Genomic DNA, 10,570 nt, shown 5'->3' with positions numbered 1-10,570 from the left:
TGTTTCGGGTTTAAATTAACTATATGAGCTTACACAGAAAGATAGCCTACTAGTAAACTGCTCAATTGATTTATTTAAATAAAAAAAACACCCAGTTATCTCTTATCTTCCCATTCCATGTAAAAGATAGATACGACCACACGTCGATTGGTAAAAAGTGTACGGCACAGTAAATCTGTTACCCGAATAATAAATAATTAACTCACTGTACACGAAACGTGTACATTAGTTCGCCTTTCAACAACAGTAGGAGTCTGACAGGGATGCACCGGCCGCTCTGAGGAGAACCAATGATGCTGCGTCGCTCGAGCTTTCAGCAAGTGGCGAGATCGCGCGTCCCTGCTCTGGACACGCCCCCTGTGCATGTTGCTAAGGAAACAGGGTGGACCTTAGTACTCGTGAAGCAGCTTTCGAATTTAATTGGCTCATGCTTCGGATGACGCAGTCCCATGCCACCTCGCGACGCACCTACGGTAAAAGCCGGCGGCCTCTGCTCAAGCTGTCTCCGGTGTGAATGGGACGGAAACGGGCGCCTGTGTGCATGAACCTATTTATTGTATCAATAAAACAAATATGCACACAGTTTAATTTATTTAGTTAATAACTCTTCAACTTAAGACATCGTTTTAGACCGCAGCAAAAAAGTAGGCTACGGACACAGTGGCTATTATCCATTTAGTCGCTTTAATTCTTTGACCCATTCTGACACAGGTAAGTTGGTCTATCTCTTGAACCAATTTGATGAATGCGAACTGACCTGTTTAACTTGTGACTGACATACTGTATACATAGCTAGTAAATTATACAAGACAGTTTGGGAAGAATAATGGCAGCAGGCAAATTGCTTACGTTTTTTGTGGCTATTCAGAGTACCTTTATTAGGCTACGCGAGAACAAATAACTAGGTACTGTCATCTGTGAATGCAGAACCCACTTGATGACAATGTATTTTCCATCACGTTACGTTTTTTTTTTTTTTTTGTATGTAGGCTATGTATTTTCTACACGTGTTTGACCTACTATAGATTAACGATTAGACTCCAACCAACATCTGAATTCGGCTTTCTTTCACCGTCACTTGTTCAGTTGCCTGCAGTGTAATTGCGCTGGTACAGCATCCAGGAGCTGATGTGTGGTTGTGGAGGCAGCTTGTGCGTGGAGCCTGTTGTTTCTAATATCGTATAGCCCTTTTTACAAGCAATGTCCCAGAGGGCTTTCCCATAGAACTACCCCTCAACCAACCTAAACCCTCAAGGAAGACAAGGAAAAACTCCCAGAAAAAATTATTAGAGGAGAAAAAATGTAAGAAACCTTGGGAGGAGCAATTCAGTGAGGGATCCCCTCTTCCAGAGACGGTTGGTGAAGAGAGGAGCATATTTGCAGACAACAAGATGGGTTTAGGATTAGAGGTCTATTGTCTATTGTTGTCCTTTGGGGATGGACGTGAATATATTATTTTAGCTAGGCCACACAGACATTATTAGCAGTGGCGATTTTTATTATTTAGTGATTCCGAGACATTTACATTACATTTATGCATTTAGCAGACGCGTGGTGTGCTACTATGAGGTGAATCATGACAGAAGTAGGTTGGGGCAGGTCGGACTATGCTCACCATGAATCACAGTGGACAGATGGACCTCTAAATAGAAGCCCACTCGACTATTTTAACTGATGTCAAATTAGATCCATCAGACTTCAATGTTTACATCTGAATTTGGTTGTCTAACGCTGCTTTTTTCTTATTTTGGGTTTGTCGTGCAAGTCAGGCGCTGAAGTGTCCAAGCAGGAGAGTAGAGCAGTCCAGGGTGTGCAGTTTGGTGAACATCAGTGTTCAGAAATATATTTATTGTATTGGATGTCGATGAATCAAATATGACTAATTTAACAGCCGAGCATGAAAATCCTGAAACAGTTGATCTTTGTGAAGTTGGAAACTAAAATCAACGAGTTAATGTTCACCTACAGTCATCTTGCCTACATCACCACAGGAACAATACTTTCCAGTCGTAAATCCTAACATCTGTCTCTCTCTGTCCAGACTCCTGTCTTCCCCTCCTTCTCTCCTCCTCTCCTCTCCACCATGCTGACTCGGCTGTTCCGCCTGCATGGGCTGTTGGTGGCCTCCCACCCCTGGGAGGTGATCGTTGGCACGGTAACCCTCACCATCTGCATGATGTCCATGAACATGTTCACCGGCAACAACCAGATCTGTGGCTGGAACTACGACTGCCCCAAGATGGAGGAGGTACTAAGCTAGACTGCACTGTACTGTACACACCATACTGTACTACAAATTCCCGTCATTTTCTTTACACTCACACTCAGCAGTTTGTCACCCTGGTTACATAAACAATTCCCTCATCGGAAGTGTCTGGAAGAATGACACATTGCAGTATGGATCAATAAAGTATTTCTCCACTTTAAGGATTTTGAAATTGTTGTATGCTGTAACACTTTGGTGACATGAAGACACAAATGATTTCCGCCTGTATTAGAAAGTGGTATTGCCTCATGGCTCATTGCTGGTGTTTACGACTTTATTTATTGATGTTTTGCTCTGTTTGCGTGTTCCAGCAGGTTCTCAGCAGTGACATCATCATCTTGACCATCACACGCTGCATCGCCATCCTCTACATCTACTTCCAGTTCCAGAACCTGCGACAGCTCGGATCCAAGTACATCCTGGGTACGCATCGCTCTACACACGCATCGCTCTACACACGCATCGCTCTACACACGCATCGCTCTGCACACGCATGTTCTCCACATGCATCGGTCCCCACACGCATCGCTCTGCACACGCATGTTCTCCACACGCATGTTCTCCACACGCATCGCTCTACACACGCATCGCTCTACACACGCATCGCTCTACACACGCATCGCTCTGCACACGCATGTTCTCCACATGCATCGGTCCCCACACGCATCGCTCTGCACACGCATGTTCTCCACACGCATGTTCTCCACACGCATCGCTCTACACACGCATCGCTCTACACACGCATCGCTCCCCACACGCATCGCTCTGCACACGCATGTTCTCCACATGCATCGGTCCCCACACGCATCGCTCTGCACACGCATGTTCTCCACACGCATCGCTCTGCACATGCATCGCTCTCCACACGCATCGCTCTGCACACGCATGTTCTGCACATGCATGTTCTCCACACACATCGCTCTGCACATGCATGTTCTCCACACGAATCGGTCCCCACACGCATCGCTCTCCACACGCATCGCTCCGCACCCATCGCTCTCCACACCCATCGCTCTCCACACGCATCGCTCTCCAAACGCATCGCTCTCCACACGCATCGCTCTGCACAAGCATGTTCTCCACACGCATTGCTCTGCACACGCATCGCTCTGCACACGCATCGCTCTCCACACACATGTTCTCCACACACATGTTCTCCACACACATGTTCTCCACACACATCCTGCAGCTCTTCACCTTGTTTCACACAGGAAGTGAAACATGAGCTACAATCCCTCTCTCCTTTTCTGCCTCATGTAGGGATCGCCGGCCTCTTCACCATTTTCTCCAGCTTTGTTTTCAGCACAGTCGTTGTTCACTTCCTGGATAAAGAACTGACTGGCCTCAAGTGAGTGTTACCTTGTCACTGCTGCAGTCAGAGCACATGGTTTTGTTACCTCATCACAACAAGAGTCTCACATCCTCCATCTTGTTTGTGTTTGAAGCGAGGCTCTTCCCTTCTTCCTCCTCCTCATCGACCTCTCCAAGGCCTGCGCGCTCGCCAAGTTCGCCCTGAGCTCCAGCTCTCAGGTGCTCCTTCTGCTCCTGCGTAGTTACGGTTAAACACTGTAGCACCTGTCTCACATTATATACTATAGCAGCTGTATCACATTATATACTGGAGCAGCTGTCTCACATTATATACTGGAGCAGCTGTCTCATGTAGAAAGTAAAGCAGGAGTTCAGTTCTAACAGTATGTTGGTGGTCAGAGATGATGGTGATAATAATAGTATTATAATGCTAATCGCCTCCTGTGTGTGTTCAGGACGAGGTGAGGGACAACATCGCTCGGGGCATGGCCATCCTGGGGCCTACCTTCACCCTGGACGCCCTGGTGGAGTGTCTGGTCATCGGAGTGGGCACCATGTCAGGTAGGGGCCGCTGGGGACCAGAGAGAGGGCTCGCCTACACTCTGGTTTTGTGTGTGGTAGAGGGGGTCAGTAACCCTGGTTGTTTGTGTGTGTGCAGGTGTTCGCCAGTTGGAGATCATGTGCTGCTTTGGCTGCATGTCTGTCCTGGCAAACTACTTTGTGTTCATGACCTTCTTCCCTGCCTGCGTGTCTCTGGTGCTGGAGGTGAGGCTCCTGCTGACCTGACCCTGGGACATGTTCACTACCTGCTGACCTGACCCTGGGACATGTTCATTACCTGCTGGCTCTTTCTGTCTGTGTGTGTTCTCTCTGCTCATCCTGTGTGTGTGTGTGTGTGTGTGTGTGTGTCAGCTCTCCAGGGAGAGTCAGGAGGGTCACCCTGTCTGGCAGCTGGGCCACTTCTCCAGAGTGATGGAGGAGGAGGACAACAAGCCTAACCCCGTCACCCAGAGAGTCAAGATGATCATGGTACACACACGCTCACACACACACACACACGCACACACGCACACACTCAGACAGAGTCCACATGATCTCTCCTGTGTTCCTGGGTGGTGCAGTCCCTGGGTCTGGTGATGGTCCACGCCCACAGCCGCTGGATCGCTGAGCCCTTCCCCGGCAACGCCACGACAGCGCGGCCCCAGGTCGGCATGAGCCTGGACCAGCACACCCCCAAGAGGATCGACCCCGACACCCCCCTCTGGCAGTTCTACCTGTCCAGGTGAGTTTAGCTCTACCTCTCCAGGTAAGACAGACTAGTCAACAAGGAGTGGTCAGGCTGAAAATCTTACATTTAGTCTCTCTTCCTTTTCTTTCCTTCCCTCCATCCTTCTACCCCTCCTTCCCAGGATGGTGAGCCTGGATGTGGAGCAGGTGATCTGCCTGGGTCTGGCTCTGCTGCTAGCAGTGAAGTACGTCTTCTTTGAGCAGGTGGAGATGGAGTCCACCCTGTCCCTGAAAAGCCCTGCCCTCCGCCGCCCCCCCCCCCTCCTCCTGCTGCAGGACGGAGCCCACCGCCCGCGCCCTGTCCCCCCGCGCCCCACCCACCCTGGCCATCGCCACCAAGGAAGAGAGAGGTAGGGCTTGTGTGGACCGTTTTAGTGCGTAAAGACACGTGTGTTAACGTGTGTTTCTGTTCTCTGCGTGTTCCGTACACATGGACCTCTGTCCGTACAGAGGTGGTGACTTGTGGTGTGTTTACTTCCTGTGGTGTGTTCACTTCCTGTTGTCCCTATCAGAGGTGGTGATTTGTGGTGTGTTTACTTCCTGTGGTGTGTTCACTTCCTGTGGTGTGTTCACTTCCTGTTGTCCCTATCAGAGGTGGTGACTTGTGGTGTGTTTACTTCCTGTGGTGTGTTCACTTCCTGTGGTGTGTTCACTTCCTGTGGTGTGTTCACTTCCTGTTGTCCCTAGCTGAGGTGATACGGCCGCTGCCCCCCAAAGCTGAGCTCCAGCACAGAACCATCTTCATCCTGGGGGACGAGGGGAACACCCAGCCCACACAGGCACCCCAGCCCCCCCTGACCCGCCAGATTCAGCCCCCACAGGGGCCTCAGGGCCCCCAGCCCAGCCTGCCCTACACCCCCCGACCCCTGGAGGAGTGTCTGTCCATCCTGAAAAACCCAGAGGTGAGTCTCTCTGCACACACACACTCTGCAGGACAGCAGTGAGAGGGGTTTAGAGAGGCCTGTCCTCAATGAGCTTAGCTCTCCCTGCTTCCTCACTGTTGACCCTGGAACACCAGGACGCTAATGCAGCTACAGCACCTCAGAGACTCCATCAGCCTGTGTCCTCACATCCCACCTGCTGACTTTGCAGGACTCCGAGGGCCAGGTGTGTGTGCGTGTCAGTGTGCATGTGAATGTGTGTAGGAGAACAGAAGTGTTTGAGTGCTGCTGGATCAACAGGGTGTTGTTGTGTTTCCAGAAGGGAGCTGGTTTCCTTAGTGATGAGGAGGTGATGCTGCTGGTACAGTCCAAGAACATTCCAGCCTACAAGCTGGAGGCCACGATGCAGACACCGGAGAGGGGCGTGGCCATACGCAGACACATGCTGGCGTCCAGCCTGCCCTGCCCCGGAGCACTCTCCTCCCTCCCCTACCTCAACTACGACTACTCTAAGGTCAGCTCATGTTCTGCTGAGGGAGAACAAACAGCCAGACTGGGACAAATAAGCGTAATGTCTGACCAGTGTCCTTTACAGGTGTCCTCTACAGGTATCTGTCCGTTCTGTGTGGCCTGAAAAGGATTTGTTTAGTGGTGCATTAAAATGTACATATCACTTTACAAAAAGAATACTAAATATAGCTGAATATAGCAAAATGATCTTGCCATTTCATGTAAAAACATTTTTTATAATAAATAATAACCAAAAACGGTGTGCTTGCCAGGTGATGGGCACCTGCTGTGAGAACGTGATTGGCTACATGCCTGTGCCGGTGGGTGTGGCCGGGCCATTGCACCTGGACGGGCGGCAGTTCCAGGTCCCCATGGCAACCACAGAGGGATGCCTGGTTGCCAGCACCAACAGAGGTTGCCGAGCAATAGCTGTGAGTGACACATTTTATCCACACTGAAGGCATGAGTTTACTGTGTAACACATAATGTAGTGAGTTTGAGTTTAAAACGACCCCTGACCCCACAGCTGGGCGGTGGGGCCAGCAGCAGGATCCTGGCGGACGGGATGACGCGGGGGCCGCTGGTGCGGCTGCCCTCCGCCTGCAGGGCTGCTGAGGTGAAGGCCTGGCTGGAGAGCAGCGAGGGCTTCTGCGCCATCCAGGAGGCCTTCGACAACACCAGCAGGTCAGCACTGGGGCTGGACTGGGGCTGAAGGGGGAAGGGACTGAGGACTGCATCCTAGTTCTATTCGGTTTGTTTCTATGTTAGGGGCGGGGCTCACCTGTAACTCTCACTTCTTATTGGTCAGGTTTGCTCGTGTGCAGAAGCTCCTGATTGGCTTAGCTGGTAGAAATCTGTACATCCGCTTCCAATCCCGAACCGGCGACGCCATGGGGATGAACATGATCTCTAAGGTAGGTTTCAGCTCTGGGCTCCACCTGTGGGCAATTGTGCTGGTTGCTCAACCCGTGTGTGTGTGCAGGGTACAGACAAACGTGTGTGTGTGTGTGTGTGCAGGGTACAGACTAACGTGTGTGTGTGTGTGTGTGTGTGTGTGTGCAGGGTACAGAGCAGGCCCTGGCCAGGCTGCAGGAACAGTATCCAGACCTGCAGGTGTTAGCGGTCAGCGGTAACTTCTGCACCGACAAGAAGCCGGCCGCCATCAACTGGATCGAGGGCCGAGGGAAGTCTGCTGTATGTGAGGCCACCATCCCTGCCAAGGTGGTCCGAGAGGTACCAGCAACATGCCATCAGCAACATGCCATCAGCAAAGATGTCCAGCATGCCCCTGTCATGTCCTGTGTTCTGAGTGCTGTGTTCTGAGTGCTGTGTTCTGAGTGCTGTGTTCTGAGTGCTGTGTTCTGAGTGCTGTGTTCTGAGTGCTGTGTTCATGCTGTCCTCCAGGTGTTGAAGACCAGCACAGCTGCTCTGGTGGACGTCAACATCAATAAAAACCTGGTGGGCTCGGCCATGGCCGGCAGCATCGGCGGCTACAACGCTCACGCCGCCAACCTGGTGGCCGCCATCTACATCGCCTGTGGACAGGTGAGACGCTAGCACGGTTATCACTGACACAGGGGGTGGAGGCAGGCTAGCACGGTTAGCACTGACACAGGTGGTGGAGGCAGGCTCGCACGGTTAGCACTGACTCAGGTGGTGAAGAAAGGCTAGCATGATAGCTTCAGAAGAGGGTCATTTTCAGTGTCTATGGTGAAAGTGTTCAGGCAGTAAGTGGGGCATCTTTATTGTTTTAGGACCCCGCCCAGACGGTGGGCAGCAGCAACTGCATGACGCTGATGGAGGCGTGTGGGCCTGGGGGAGAGGATCTCTACGTCAGCTGCACCATGCCCTCCTTGGAGCTGGGCACCGTGGGCGGGGGCACCATCCTGCCCCCCCAGCAGGCCTGCCTCAAGGTACACACACACACGCACACACACACTGTGTCAGGATGGTGTGATGATTTGATGGTAAGATGGAGGTGTGTGTGTAGATGCTGGGGGTGCAGGGGGCGTGCCAGGAGAGTCCGGGGGAGAACGCGCGGCAGCTGGCCAGGGTGGTGTGTGCCACGGTGCTGGCAGGAGAGCTGTCCCTCATGGCTGCTCTAACCGCCGGACACCTGGTCAAGAGCCACATGGCCCACAACAGGTATGGACCCCTCACACACACACCTGTACCCCTCACACACACACCTGTGCCCCTCACACACACCTGTACGCCTCACACACACCTGTACCCCTCACACACACACACCTGTACGCCTTACACACACCTGTACGCCTCACACACACCTGTACCCCTCACACACACCTGTACCCCTCACACACACCTGTACCCCTCACACACACCTTTACCCCTCACACACACACCTGTACCCCTCACACACACCTGTACCCCTCACACACACACCTGTGCCCCTCACACACCTGACAGGGTCGTCCTGTTTATTTACTCTTTGACGTTGATGTATTGATATATGATGTATTGATATATGATGTATTGATATATGATGTATTGATATATGATGTATTGATATTTGATGTATTGATATATGATGTATTGATATTTCTTCCTGCAGATCCAAGATAAACCTGCAGGAAGCTCCAGGGACCTGCACGGAGAAGGCATCCTGAGCACCTTTGTTCTCTAGGGTTATCCAGGGGTTCCCCAAGGTTCTTGAGGGTTCTCTCACCAAGGAGAGAGCACAAACCAACCACTAAACAAGGCCACTTTCATTTCAGAATTCAGCATCAATCAATACAGACCTGTAGACATATTGTAATATTTAAAGGGATTCTACTAAGCAGGTCCAAGCAGACTAGGTTTCCAGACGACGTCTTGTATGTGATGGTCTGTGGTACCATGACTGAGGTGGGACAGCTATTCCTCATGACAATGTTTGTATAATTTAAGATGGGAATATGTGAACTGAGAGCTGGATGAACGGCACAGTTTGCATCTGTCTCTTTCAACAATTAAGGGTGATTGTGTTTGTTAAAAAGGGATTTGTCAGTATAAAAGGAATTTTATGTTGCGCAGCACGCAAAGTAAGACAGAACAAAATATTGCAAAGTACACGCTAATGTTTTACCAACAAGTATAAATTGCCAAATACAGCCTTCTTAACCTAGAACCAATCATTTCTTTAAGTGAATGTTTTTCTGTTGAGTGTGAATGGCCCCTAAAAGCAGTTCCGTTGTAGCTTACCTTACTATGTACTTTATTGAGATTGAATACATGTGCGTGTGTGCGTGCGTGTGTGTGCGTGTGCATGCGTGTGTGTGTGTGTGTGTGCGTGTGCGTGTGTGTGTTTCACAAAGGTGCTCTGCAGCCTGTGTGGTTGGCTGTGGTTTCTATGTACAGTATGATTGGGGCTGACTGTCAGAGCAGTACAGTGACTTAGCTAAATCACTTCCTCTGTGTTCATTATGTTCATGAGGCCCAAACCAGTCTGCCCTCATATCTGTAAAACAGCTCACAAGGTGCGTAGTACAGTAGAGAGGAGGTGTCAGGCAGGTGAGTCTGGTTGGCACTATTCCTTTACAAATATGAGAGAATTATAGTTTTGCGAATTCAAATATTTTGCATATATTTTGTAATAAAATAACAATAATTTACAATAAAAATTCAAAAACATTCTATGTGTGCTCATTTTTACACATTGAGCATAGGGGTAATGAAACATAACATTATGTACAATACCGATGTAAGAGGAAATATCTCTCATTATGTACAATACCGATGTAAGAGGAAATATCTCTCATTATGTACAATACCGATGTAAGAGGAAATATCTCTCATTATGTACAATACCGATGTAAGAGGAAATATCTCTCATTATGTACAATACCGATGTAAGAGGAAATATCTCTCATTATGTACAATACCGATGTAAGAGGAAATATCTCTCATTATGTACAATACCGATGTAAGAGGAAATATCTCTCATTATGTACAATACCGATGTAAGAGGAAATATCTCCTTGACCTGGAAGCTTGTCTGTGTACCCACAATGTGAACATCAAAATGAACGGTATCTTGTCAGCAACTGAATCGTTTCCCAACTTGTAGAGTTCGTAAAAAGTCCACAATGTCAATCTCCTTTAAAGCAGTTGATGTAGTCAGAATGCGTTCAGTGTGGGGTTAAGGGTTGGGTCACACACGTACATAACAGAAAGACACACTGTGCCTCACAGACAGATGATAATAATATACAGCTTGGAAACATGTCTGTCTAGGCCTATATCTCTCTCTCTTAACACACAGAACAGGACTGAGTTCTGTATCTCTCTCTCTTAACACACAGAACAGGACTGG

The 10,570-nt window shown here is 49.6% G+C and overlaps 1 protein-coding gene across 1 annotated transcript; it reads left to right on the top strand.

Annotated features, from left to right (window-relative positions):
• Positions 1-619: 619 nt before the first annotated feature.
• LOC136939347 (3-hydroxy-3-methylglutaryl-coenzyme A reductase-like) lies at positions 620-9,825 on the top strand. Its single transcript, XM_067232093.1, is given in 21 exon segments — positions 620-711; positions 2,042-2,248; positions 2,578-2,689; positions 3,527-3,614; positions 3,712-3,796; positions 4,033-4,138; positions 4,236-4,342; positions 4,490-4,606; positions 4,699-4,859; positions 4,987-5,103; positions 5,105-5,214; positions 5,552-5,766; positions 6,065-6,259; positions 6,528-6,686; positions 6,782-6,939; positions 7,064-7,169; positions 7,318-7,488; positions 7,660-7,800; positions 8,010-8,168; positions 8,246-8,400; positions 8,831-9,825. Coding segments are annotated over 20 exon segments (2,682 nt in total). The 5' UTR covers positions 620-711; positions 2,042-2,083; the 3' UTR covers positions 8,886-9,825.
• The last annotated feature ends 745 nt before the right edge of the window (positions 9,826-10,570 follow it).

Source organism: Osmerus mordax, unplaced genomic scaffold (assembly GCF_038355195.1).
Source record: "Osmerus mordax isolate fOsmMor3 unplaced genomic scaffold, fOsmMor3.pri Scaffold_189, whole genome shotgun sequence".
Classification (NCBI taxonomy): domain Eukaryota; kingdom Metazoa; phylum Chordata; class Actinopteri; order Osmeriformes; family Osmeridae; genus Osmerus; species Osmerus mordax.
Note: the sequence above shows the minus strand (reverse complement) of the source record. Positions and strands in the feature narration are given on the sequence as shown.